The sequence below is a fragment of the Morone saxatilis genome, unplaced genomic scaffold (genome assembly GCF_004916995.1).
Source record: "Morone saxatilis isolate NCDOM2014 unplaced genomic scaffold, NCSU_SB_2.0 Contig3, whole genome shotgun sequence".
Taxonomy (NCBI): Eukaryota; Metazoa; Chordata; class Actinopteri; family Moronidae; genus Morone; species Morone saxatilis.
The window spans coordinates 14959385-14972230 of NW_023339873.1; the positions used below are offsets into that span (position 1 = coordinate 14959385).

A 12846-nucleotide genomic window follows, 5' to 3' on the forward strand; every position below is an offset into this window, starting at 1 on the left:
TGTCTGTTTCCGCAGAGCATTCAAACAGCGGCGCTCCCGACGCTCTACGCTGTGATTGGCTGGGAGAGGTTCGAATAACATTCTATAGGGCGCGTGTTTTACTACCCAGGGTAGTCCCGCTGGGCGGGGCGGTTTCTGTTGGGCCAGATGAATATTGAAGTGGACGCCCCTTCTCAACCGGTGGACTCTGTAGTTAAAACCAGTCGCACTTGTAAAATGGAAAGTGCACCAAACTCTGCTGCACGTATTATTGTGTACATTGTAACTGACAAACTCACATATTTAATGAAATTCAGTTATTAGCTGGTGAATTCTCCCTCACCCTGTTTTTGTGCACTTATGGCACATGATGTATAGCCTCTGTGTACTCCATATATATTTACACGTTGAAAACAATATTCAGTACATTTAATGAGATCACTAAAAACAGAAAAAGAGAACTATGGACTGGAAATTGTAAAATGATCAGGGCCAATCCTCTTAGAGAAGAACCAGAAAGAAAACGTTGTAATGGATTGCAATATGAAATGCTATGAAGCAGTGTGAAGATTGTGTATTGCACAAGAAGAACCTAAAGCACAAGGTGACTGCCATCACAAAGCTCCTCTGTTCTGGCTTTATGAAAGTCATTCATTGTAACCTGCAAAATGTCTCATGAGTAGCTGGCTCAAGTAAAGCTGAATGTTCACTTCTGTCTTCAACCACTAGGCGGAAGCATCCCCATGTTTGGGCATAAAGGCATGTGAGGCAAAGACACGTACACGTTACAGGATGTGGTGTATGCGCGAATGTCACAGTGTTAGTGTCACTCATTATTTTATGTATTTGCACAGCTGTATACATGACAGACTATGGGAAGGGTAAATGGACAAGGAGCAGATACATTTAGAGACCACTCCACCAGTGGAGATGAACCTTTCACTTTCAGATAATTAAAATAGGCAATATATATAGCAGCAGAATGTTTTTAGGTCCCAATATCTAAGCTAGCAATGCTGAGACAGTTTCTTGGTCAATGTTTATCAGCTCAACATATTGCCTGGTTTATGACAATGATCTAAACTTAAATATATGCTAACAGGCTGGTGTGACTGGGTATATGACTGTAGACTGCATGTTTTAGACCGATGAATAGGGTTCATGTCAAGTGTTTTATTCTGCAAAGTTAGTCCAGATAATGTAAAGTTTTTTTTTTGGAATAGGTCCCTGCATTTACCCACTCATGTTGCACATTTTCTGTCACAAAAACAATAGGCAAGTTGAGATACTCTCACAAGGGCTTATCTTTATTACAATAGAACATACACATATATATACAGGAGACAACAACGTACAAATGCAGGGACGAGAGGAGGTTGGCTGTGTGTTTAGAAGCACTTCCTGTGGACAATGGAGGGGCCTGCCTCATCGTACTCCTGCTTGCTGATCCACATCTGCTGGAAGGTGGACAGAGAAGCCAGGATGGAGCCACCGATCCAGACGGAGTACTTCCTCTCAGGTGGAGCAATGATCTAGGTAAGGAATGATTTAAGTATTATTGAGTGCTAATTCACTTTGTCAATGAACTTGATGACTTAAGACCTGTCCAGTCCTCTCACCTTAATCTTCATGGTGCTTGGGGCCAGGGCTGTAATCTCCTTCTGCATACGGTCAGCAATACCAGGGTACATGGTGGTACCACCAGACAGCACATTGTTGGCATACAGGTCCTTACGGATGTCAATGTCACACTTCATGATGCTGTTGTAGGCGGTCTCATGGATACCAGCAGACTCCATACCTGGTAGAAGACAAGCAAAAAATATGAGTTTTATCTCAGATGAAATACTGCATATCTTGGATCTATCCAAAAACAAATGCAACTAGTTACTCACCAATGAAAGAAGGCTGGAAGAGGGTCTCTGGGCAACGGAAACGCTCATTACCAATGGTGATCACCTGACCGTCGGGAAGCTCGTAACTCTTTTCCAGGGAGGAGGAGGAGGCAGCGGTGGCCATCTCATTCTCAAAGTCAAGGGCCACGTAGCACAGCTTCTCCTTAATGTCACGCACAATCTCACGCTCAGCTAAGGGGCAGAAAGTTCACGCATTGAGAAACAACACTTGCGCACCTCTCATATAACAAATGAACCATGATGGCATAAAACCTACCAGTTGTGACAAAGGAGTAGCCACGCTCAGTCAAGATCTTCATCAGGTAGTCAGTCAGGTCACGACCAGCCAGATCCAGACGCATGATGGCGTGTGGCAGAGCATAACCCTCATAGATGGGGACATTGTGGGTCACACCATCACCAGAGTCCAGCACAATACCTTTAGCAAATAGAAGAGCAATAGTTATTTAGCTACACATGCCTGTGATGGCAAAGATTGGCAGCTAAGTCTACCCTCTTTAAATACAGTATGTCTCACGTCATAAACTATACAACGATGCTGACATCACTTGGCACACACCCTGCCGGAGAGGGATTAACACCTCCCTTTACAATGAGACAGGAATCTATCCAGATGATAGACACCCTCAGAGTGTAAATGTTCAACAGATTCTCCCTTGCAGAGCAATTTAGTTTAAACGTACTTGATGGGGTACATGTGAAAAAGCTGAAGTGTACTGACCGGTGGTACGACCAGAGGCATACAGGGACAGGACAGCCTGGATGGCCACATACATGGCAGGAACGTTGAAGGTCTCAAACATGATCTGCAAGAAAAAGCAAGCAGAGTGTGAAAGGTTTGCTTTAACTCAAGAACAGATATGTGAAAACAGAGTGATTAGTAGTGACTATAAAATACCTGGGTCATCTTCTCCCTGTTGGCTTTGGGGTTCAGGGGGGCTTCAGTGAGCAGGGTGGGGTGCTCCTCAGGGGCCACACGCAGCTCATTGTAAAAGGTGTGGTGCCAGATCTGACAGAGGAGGAAAAACAACAGCTGATGTCAGGGCTGAAACAACTCTCTGGGCTGAATAAACAACAACCAGGTCTAAATAAAGTGCAAAAACAAGCAGCCTTTACAATGGCAGCCAGGCTGCAAATTCTAAAGTATGCAAAGGGTCAGCTGCCATGAATGTTGTAAATGCGTCTTACTGTCAACACACACCTTCTCCATATCATCCCAGTTGGTGATGATGCCATGCTCAATGGGGTACTTCAGGGTCAGGATACCCCTCTTGCTCTGGGCCTCATCACCTACGTAACTGTCCTTCTGACCCATACCGACCATCACACCCTGAGGAAAGAAGCGCGAAAGGCATAAGATATAGGAAGAAGAAGATTTTTTTTATCACTCATTAGATTTGGTGTGTAGAAAAACATATAAGCCTACCTGGTGGCGGGGCCTTCCAACAATGGAAGGGAAGACAGCACGGGGAGCGTCATCTCCGGCAAATCCAGCCTTGACCAAGCCAGAGCCGTTGTCGCACACAAGGGCGGTAGTCTCATCATCGTCACACATGATTAGGCTTTACTGGGGTGGTCTAAAATTTGAGACACACAAGGAGAGAAGGTTTAGGTTGGGTGTTAGGAGCAGCTGTCTAAACTGCCCATCATAGAATACATAGCAGGGGGGCCTGTTATAATTGAACAATCACAGACACTTTATTACTGGAGTGGCTGATGATGTGATGAAGTGACTAGACCTGCTATATCTGGAAAAATCAGTGGCATAATCAATGAATCACTCATCTGGTGATGTACTAGCTCTGATCAAGAGCACATTTGGAGAGCTGCCAACACTATCTCATAACTGCTCTAAAGGTATTATCACTTTCAAACAACCCACCTTAAGCTATCTATAGAAAGCTAATTAAACGTGCCTTTGGGTGCTATTTTGGTGCTAACCTTGTTGTACAACTACTGATAACATATCACCACAGACTTGATTGTTCCTGGGACTTCTCAGAGCTGCTGAGGTAGCACCAAAAAGGGGCATAACAGAGAGACCTGGGATCTATTTTAAGAACAGCACCCCCATGTGTCACTTATTTCACAGGGTGCATGGATCTCCTGCTATTTCAGGTCTGTGAGAGCTTGTCTGAGAGCCAGGCCGGCACCCATCTGACAGTACACTGTAACACCTTTTACTACATGCCCCAGCTGCCTCTTAACTTCATTCATTGGTGCATAGGTGAATCTGGTCAACTTCTCCCCAGCTTTTGATCCAAGTAATACTCCCACATAAGTTCTGTCTGTGCTTTCTATACCATGGAGTGTCTTCATCACAGGAAAGCACTCATTCATTCATTCATCATCTAATAATGTTAATTTCCCCATTAAGTCTCTACAGCAATCAATCTTGCAGAAAAAGTAACTGCAGTTTTAACTGTTTTCAACAAGTTCAGTTAGCAATTACAACTTGTGCACAATTACCAACCATTAGCTAGCCGAAGTTAATCATCCATTCATTCATCTAAGTATAATCAGCTTAAAGTACAACCAATGGACCATGACAGTCATCACACAAAGTATAGTAATCACACAAAGAGCACAGCCCAGTGATTCAGAGAAACAAGCTGTGAAATGTACTCACCAAGGTACACTGGTAGTCGGATGCTTCCTCTGGGACAAAGGCTGAGGGTGAGAAGAGCCCCTTAAATAAGACCCAGACTGGGTCTACGGATCAGGGGCGGGGCTAAGGATTCACACAAGTCCAAATAAGAGCTGCCAGAAAAACTCAACAAGCCACAGGAAACTGTGTTTTACATACATGGATGGGATGTCTCTACAATGCCGTCCAGTTGACTCACACAGTTTCAATTAAATATCAGTTGAGAAGTTAATGTGATAGTTGATGGAATATTATTGGTAGGCCTCAACAAAAAAGGAAGTGTGGGCTCCTAACATACAGGCTAAAGGCATCTGTCTACATTCAATTCATTTCATTTATTTATTTTTTAATGTAACATTCACATTAATAGACTTTCATTTCTGGGGAGAACATACAGACTGATCTGCATTCCTAAGATGAAAGTTTGTTTTTTAATAAACAGTTAATTAAGTGTAATTTCTTTATAGCCATGAAATAATAAATCAAAATCAAGACACAGTATGAATATCATGGAATCAGACTTGTAAAATACTGTATTTTCTTTTACTCTAATGTATGTCATACCTCTAATGTACAGGAACAGGTATGTCTTAAGAGGTTTTCCTATGCTCATAACCACCTAGAAGGCCCACTTTGATGACACAGTCAGGCCAGAGCCACTGGTGTCTTGTTAAGGAAATGAAAACATTGTAGATGTCTGTGAACCATGCTGCCAGTATGTGCGCTGAGCCTCCTCGGCGTGTGGAACAGCTGATGGTAACGCCAGCAGGGCTCTGTGTCTCATCTGGCTGTCTCAGTGGTCTGCTGGTGTCAGTGCTCTGAGCTGATTGGCCCAGCTGTCTCCTTGTAGGGTTATGGTGAGCAGCAGAGTCATTAATGTGCAGCCACTAAGATTCCCAAGCCGCAAGCTTGCAAAGAGGAGTTCCATATTTGTGCCACCCACTTTTCCATATATTTCCACCATGTATGTTGCACCTTATGAGGTAATACTCTCATCTATGCAGGGATAATACAAACATTTGACAGGTCATTTGTTGAAACATCATTTCCAAAGAAATTATTTAATGTGGTCAGCTATCATGTATTTGTGATAATAAAAGAAATGTATTGATCTGGGCCTTCAGGTAAGAAATAATGAGTCATATGTAAAAGAGCAGTACATAATATTTGAGTTTATATCATAGCTGGAGGTATGTGAGAGCATTCTTCTGCTCCAGGCTGCCCCACCAGACCACGGAGCCTCCTATATATAGCTGTTTCCTCTCTATCTTCACAGATAGGAGCTGGATGCAGCTGAAGCATCACATAGTCATTTGAATGCCAAACATAACTTTCATAGATTGGATTAATATTGTTTTGAGACAGGAATAAAAGAGATGTGATTCATGATCCGGCTTTTCTACCAGGCAACAGAGAGAGGCAGAATCCCGAAGCTTTGTCAAGAAATTTTTAATATATAGAGTGTTTTGCAAATGTGTTACTACAGGGGAACTCCATTAAAGTTAGTTTACAAACCACAAGGAGCACTACCCAGAAAGCCTGTATTACAACCTGGAGGTAATCACAAAAAATGTACACAACAGTATGTAAAATACTTAAAATTAGCTCAATCTCTGCCAGCTACAACACTAAAATGCTACTTACACGTTAATGCGTTAGTAATAACAGAATAAAAAGGTACTCAGATTCTTTATTTGAGTAAAAGCACAAAAGTATTAGCATCGAATTATACTTAAAGTACCAAAAGCATGCATTATCCACTATGGCCCATTTCAGAGTAATGTATTTATAATGTCATTGAATTGCATGACGTGTACATCACTTTAAACACTGCTGGGTAGCTTTACCACCAGGGATCAATAAAGTCTATTCTTATCTTAACCCATAATAACACATCATAATGTATTTATTGATTATATTATTATTTATTATTATATTATTTCTTTTTATATATATTTTGCATTACTAAAAAAGTACAATATTTGCCTCTGAATTGTAGTGGAGTAGAAGTGAAGCAGAAAAAACTAATTGAGCACTTTTACTTTGTACATTTTGCAAATATACTTCCACTGTAGTGAATACTTTTTATATAGCTCCTTTTACTACAGCAAAGGATTTGAAATGACCCCCCGCCCCCCCACTGAACGCTCCTCTCTCCCACCGCCAAGACAGCGAGAGGCTACTATTGAGCACGCAACGTGATGACGTATCACCTGCGACGCAGTTTGCAACAGCCATGCGCCAGCTGCAGCGTTGTTGTGGTCTCCTGCGCGATAAGTTAGCCATTACTGAGTAGTTCCAGACAAGGAGGTGTTTCTCTGCCAAAGTGTGGAGTTTACAAAGTGACCGAGGAGCGGAGGGCGGCGGGGAGAGCGGCGGCCGAGCGACGAGCGGAACAGCAGCCTCTTCTTCCTTCTTGTCGGACGGCTTGTGAGTGTGACAGGAGGAGGAGGAGGAGGAGGAGGACGAGGACTGCCATGTAGTTGAGGCAGAAGAATGAGCAGTCAGCACGCTCCAACAGATGGGACAGAAGACCACACAGTCCAGCAGGAAAATGAACTAGAAGCCCTCGCGTCTATCTTTGGAGATGATTTCGTGGATCTGCGGAGCAAGGATCCGTGGAAGGTTAGCGAGCCGACGCATTTCCTTCACTGTGCTGTAGATGGGTAGAAGTTGACTACTGTTACCTGCAGTGACCTAAGTGAGCATGCCCACCAACGAGGAGTCTGTATTTTCAGGTTAAAAGGCCCCCAGAGGTGCACCTGTGCCTGCGGCCCAACGGGCTGAACACTGGTGAGGAATGCTACGTGACTGTGGACTTGCAGGTCAAATGCCCACCCACCTACCCGGACGTGTGAGTACTGATCCCTGACCTTTGCCATGTATTCACTTACTACCACCGCAATGCAAGGTGTCCTTACATCAGTGACTGCTCCAGTCTATAGTAAGCTTATTCAGGTCTGTCCACATGCTTATGCTTATTATAATACTCTTGAAACAACTTCCATTTGTTGGAAACTTTCACATTATTCTTGACATTATCTTTATTCATAAGGTGCCCCAGAAAAAAATAAATAAAAATTGAATCTTATCTCTACAAGAGTTCAGAAAACTTTGTGACACTGCAGGATATTAAGTTAGATTGTATTAAATTAAATATTATAAATTCATTCATCTTTTCTTCCCCATATATTAACAATATCACACAGTTTCTACACAAAGCAGGTCATAATGCTATTATACTTGGATTTTTACTGACTGTTGTGTTGTTCTTGCAACAAAGAAGATAACGACAACAGCCCTGAACAGTAGAATGATGTTTGCAGCATTGCCAAGTGTATTTATATTCATTCACATTTACAGACTAAAATAGTTTCACACTCACATGTTTCAACACAAGTACCGCTCTGCCTTGGAGCCTCATTTTCTCTCCTGTATGTGAAACAGTTGTCTTGTGATACGAGACCGATTTCAGAGACAGTGTTATCTAATCTATAAATCTAATGTAATGTAATAACCAGCAAACCCATGAAAACCATTAAAAGACAAAATTGGTAAAGAAAAGGAAAAAAGTGCATAATTATTACAGTGTGGGTATTGAACCTAAATACCTTTTGGGAGAGACCAAAATGTGTCTGCAGCAAACATAATCAACAACTGTCAAATAACAAAGGCTTGTTTACTTTTTCTTCGATCAGATTCCTCAGATTTAAATCAGAATTTGTGCAGCTGTAGCCTATTTTATTCAGACAAAGTTCTTATACAGCAGTCAACATCTTGGCTGGAGTACCAGACTAGAGGCTCCTGGACATTAATGGTCTTTATGGGCCCCACATCCACCCCTCTCACTGTCTGTTACCAGCAAACATATTTATATTACCTGTGCCCAGTACAGTATGTCCCATATCATAGAAGTTAGAAATCAAAGTTTCAACCTAATATGTTCACAAAAGTTTATATATATTTCTGTATATATTTATATTAAAATATTTACAGGAAAGGCAATAGGACGAAACCCAAAAGGACTGCCACAGCCAAATGAGAAATCTACTTATGAAAACAATTAATTTAGATTTCTTCCACATGAGCCCACATTTGGAAAGAAATTAGAAAGATGCTGCATACTCTCAACTAACTGTGGGCTTTAACATTCCACAGCACTGCCCCACGTGCCTTATAGTAATACAGGCAGAATCAGCACAAAGGTCCAGTGTGCAGTTTTAAATGTCACCTCAGTGTTTACTGGCGATCATTAACTCTTGGTAACTTGTGTCTCAGGCCTCCGGAGCTGGAGCTGAAGAATGCCAAGGGTCTGTCAAATGAAAACCTCCAGAATCTTCAGAGTGAACTCACAAAGCTGGCAGCAGCACGATGTGGGGAGGTGAGGATGCATGATACACACACGCACACGCACACGCACACACACACACGCACACACACACACACGCACAGATAAAAGTATATACTCAGACTACTTCTCCCCTACCTCTCCACATAGGTGATGATTTACGAGCTAGCAGACCATATCCAGGGCTTCCTGAGCAAGCACAACAAGCCTCCATCGAGTTCTTTCCACGAGGAGATGCTTAAGAACCAGCGGAGACAGCAAGAGAAACTAGCCCAGGAGGAGCAGCAGAGGATGGACCAGCGGCGCAAGCAGGAGGAGGATATGGTGAGGAGGAGAGACATTTATACTGGATTAGTATTGTCTGAGTTTTGAATTTTGCGCTAATGTTATTTCTCAGTAATTTGTCCAACCCATTCACAAATGATCTTGAGGGAGCCATAGGGTTTATGTTTGTTCTTTGTAATTAAAACTAAATCATTACTACAATAAAAATAATAATAAGAAAATCATCTATTTTATAAATTATAGATTTATGTATAGCCAAGTCAGCAGAAATTTTACACTTTAATGTAACTACACATAGAAATGCAGAATAAGATACCTAATAATACCACAGTATTTTTTGTTATTGGATAAACATCGGTGTTCGTTCGAACTGGATTGCTTTTGCTTTTAAATAAATACTTTAAGGATACGACAACCTATGATCCCTTTTGGGAATTCGTTGAATAACCAAGCCCCCAGTAACTGAAGCTGTTTTTTATTCTCGTAGGAAAAAGAGATCATGGCTGAAATCCAAAGAAGAGAGGAGGAGAAACGAGAGGAAAAGAGAAGAAAGGAGATAGCCAAACAGGTGTCTGTGCACTCTTTATACTGAACAGCACAGTTAATATTGTATGGCCTGCAGAACAGTCACATGAACAAAAATGGTGTTGTGATTTTACTTTTTGTATGGCGTTCTATTCACAGGAGCGACTCGAGAGTATAGAGCAGCCAGGCCTTGCTAATGCCTCCCAGTTAGGGAAGAGCCCACCTAGCCCAGGTGGAACTCCTCCTGAACTGACAGAAGCCAAGAAAGCACTTGGTAGCCGCCGCCGGACTACCTCAAATACTCGCCACAGGTACGCAGCACTGAAATATTTACAAATACAGCAAAATGCTTCTCATGTTAAAGAAATATTGTCATAATGCTTAGAGTTGTATCTATGTTTCCAGACGTGACACTGTTAATGAAGACAACCATCGCTCACAAGAGCTTCTTCACTTCAACAGCAGCACTTTTGGAGAACTTGTAGTCCACAGAGGGAAAAGCTTAGGTGAGAGCTGTCTTGAGACGATGCAAGTAGTCTGGTGCAGAATACCTTAATCCACCCCAGTAACCCGTTTGTACATTTGTGCCTGTGTTTGTGATTCTAAAAGGTGAAAGCGAAATGCTCCACCGGAACGTTTATTATGGATTTGAGGCGAACTCGGGAGACTTTGCTGTGATCTACGAGTGGTCGCTGCGCTGGAACAAGAAGATGGGAAAGTTCTTCACCAGCCAGGAGAAAGGAAGGATCGAGAACTGCAAAAAGCAGGCAAGTAGAGAAGGAAGTAGATTTTATCAGTACATATGTTATGTAGACATGTATTAAGACATATCCAAATAGTCTGCTTGGAACAGTAATATATGTCTATGTTTACTGCAAAGTATAATTTCCAATTTAAAATGCTTAAAGTAAAGTCCATTCTCAGTGTATGTGCACTGGTTGGTTCAAGTTTCTCCATCAAACTATTTGTGATGCCACAAATCATGCTCATAGGCCCCGCCACTTAAAATCAGATTATTCAATGAGCACAGAGAAACTTTCCACTTTTCAGGCAATGAATGTGAAAACATTCTTCTAGTGTCAAACTCTGCCACATCATTCTGCCACATGAAGCTCAAACATCCAACTGTAGGGAACAAGAAGAAAAACACATTTCTGACAGGAGAAGGACTAAGAATTTAGTGGTTAAATAATGTCTTTGGCTGTTTTCAGGGCAGGAAAATCAGAAAAATTCTCCTGAAAGCTATACCAAATATACTTGCTAAAAAGTGAATTTCTGTGTAGATCCACGGGGCAGAAAATGAGTTCAACTCCCTCCTGCGCCTGGATCACCCAAACTTGGTGCACTACATGGCGCTGAGCTCCACTGAGAAGGAGGACTGCCTTGTGGTTAACCTGCTGGTGGAGCATGTGCCCGGCATCAACTTAAACCAAAGCTTAACCGCCCACGGCCCGATCCCTTTGGATAAACTGTGCCATTACACGGCCCAGCTGTTGGCCGCTCTCGACTACCTTCACTCCAACTCTGTGGTCCACAAACAGCTGGGGGCCTCCAGCGTGCTGCTGGACTCTGAGGGCAACGTTCGATTGACTGATTACAGCTTATCAAAAAGATTTGCTGATATCTGCAAAGAAGACATTTTTGAGCAAGCCCACGTGCGTTTCTCAGAAGATACAGCGATGCCAACAAAAACAGGCAAAAAAGGGGACGTGTGGAACTTGGGGCTGATGCTGCTGGCTCTGAGTCAGGGGAAGGAGGTGAAGGAGTATCCAGTGACGGTGCCAGCCAGCCTGCCCGCTGACTTCCAGGATTTCCTCCAAAAGTATGTATGAATGAATATCTCACCCCCTTCTTAAAGGAGTGTATGAGCCCATTTACTGTAAATGATCTACTGTATACTTTACATGAATGCTGACCATTTACCAAAGCTCCTTGCAGTGCTTTGAATTTCTGTTTAGTTTGACTTTCTGGCAGTTCATCTCACTACGCTACCAACGTCTCTGCTACTTTTACTGTTGTATTAAAATTATCATTATATGGTAATGCAAATGTACATACACATTCATTTACAAAGTCTCTGCATAATTTTAATGACAAAAGCAGATATAGTGTTTATTGAAATAGTATTGTAATTAATGATTATGCTCATTATTAATAATTACTTTCTCAATTAATTGGTTGTTTAATCTGTAAAACATCAGAAACAATGAAAAATGCCCTTCATAATATCTGAAGCCCAAGGTGACGTCATCAACTGTCTTTTTTGTCCGACCATCTGTTCAAAACCCCCAAATAGTCAATTTCCTATAATGTGAGACAGAAAAGCAGATCACTTTTGGCATTTTTGCTTGAAAAATGACTTAAATGATTACTGAATTACTGAAATAGTTGACATTTCTTTTAATTGACTAATTTCAGTCAAATAATTGACAAATTGCTGCAGCTCTAAACTGAAAGATATAATGCCTGAAACTCAAAGTTTCATGTCTCTGTGAGTTGATTTTCATACCGTACAGAAATGAAGAGAAACCAGTGACTGCCTGGTCAAAAGTGGTTTTCAGATGAAGTTTCTTTTTATACAAAGATTTTAGTTAACAAACTAACTTAGTGGGGCTCATTGAGATTATTCAGACCTTGTCCTTGTTTTTGACATGTCAGCTTTGTGTTGTCAGCAGACCTCTAGCACAATGTGGATTAGCACAATAGAATAGATTGTTCCAGCTCATTGCCTGTACAGATTACTGCACAGTCAATTATACTGTATGTGTCTTTGTCATAGGTGTCTGTGTCTGAATGATGCTGAACGCTGGACAACCCAGCAGCTTTTGGACCACTCCTTCCTCAAGCCTCCATCACCTAAAAACCCACCACAGTACCAGGATGCCAGCCCAGAAGGTGATATATACATACATGTACACCAATCAGCCATAAGATTATGAGCACTGACTGGTGCAGTGAATAACACATGGCACCTATCAGTGGGTGGAATATATTAGGCAGCAAGTGAACATTTTGTCATGTGTTAGAAGCAGGAAAAATGGGCAGCGTGAAGATGTGAGCGACTTTGACAAGGACAAAATTGTGATGGCTAGACGACTGGCTTAGAACATCTCCAAAACTGCAGCTCTTGTGGGGTCTTCCCGGTC

At 42.0% G+C, this 12846-nt stretch overlaps 2 protein-coding genes across 2 annotated transcripts in view; one reads left to right on the forward strand and one right to left on the reverse strand.

The window, feature by feature from the left end:
* Nucleotides 1-1265: 1265 nt before the first annotated feature.
* On the reverse strand, nt 1266-4570 carry LOC118337091 (actin, alpha cardiac muscle). Its single transcript, XM_035673942.1, has 9 exons — nt 4525-4570; nt 3322-3472; nt 3097-3225; nt 2794-2904; nt 2617-2701; nt 2152-2313; nt 1875-2066; nt 1599-1780; nt 1266-1511 (listed from the first exon to the last, which is right to left on the reverse strand). The coding sequence occupies exons 2-9, from the start codon at nt 3448-3450 to the stop codon at nt 1368-1370; spliced, it is 1134 nt and encodes a 377-aa protein (XP_035529835.1). The 5' UTR covers nt 3451-3472; nt 4525-4570; the 3' UTR covers nt 1266-1367.
* Nucleotides 4571-6768: 2198 nt separating this feature from the next.
* eif2ak4 (eukaryotic translation initiation factor 2 alpha kinase 4) overlaps nt 6769-12846 on the forward strand; it is a 21983-nt gene continuing 15905 nt past the window's right edge. Inside the window, exons 1-10 of the mRNA XM_035674531.1 lie at nt 6769-7167; nt 7281-7396; nt 8821-8923; nt 9041-9214; nt 9663-9743; nt 9860-10011; nt 10106-10206; nt 10310-10467; nt 10984-11522; nt 12480-12595. Coding sequence (XP_035530424.1) covers nt 7039-7167; nt 7281-7396; nt 8821-8923; nt 9041-9214; nt 9663-9743; nt 9860-10011; nt 10106-10206; nt 10310-10467; nt 10984-11522; nt 12480-12595 — 1669 coding nt within the window. The 5' untranslated portion in view covers nt 6769-7038. The remainder of the gene's footprint in view (nt 7168-7280; nt 7397-8820; nt 8924-9040; nt 9215-9662; nt 9744-9859; nt 10012-10105; nt 10207-10309; nt 10468-10983; nt 11523-12479; nt 12596-12846) is intronic.

Bases quoted from the DNA above. Each gene is read 5' to 3' on its own strand.
- LOC118337091 (XM_035673942.1), bottom strand. From the start codon at position 3,450: ATGTGTGACGATGATGAGACTACCGCCCTTGTGTGCGACAACGGCTCT. The intron at 3,226-3,321 runs GTAGGCTTATAT...TTCTTTCCTCAG, and splicing joins TTGGAAGGCCCCGCCACCAG to GGTGTGATGGTCGGTATGGG. The intron at 2,702-2,793 runs GTATTTTATAGT...TTTTTCTTGCAG, and splicing joins ACAGGGAGAAGATGACCCAG to ATCATGTTTGAGACCTTCAA.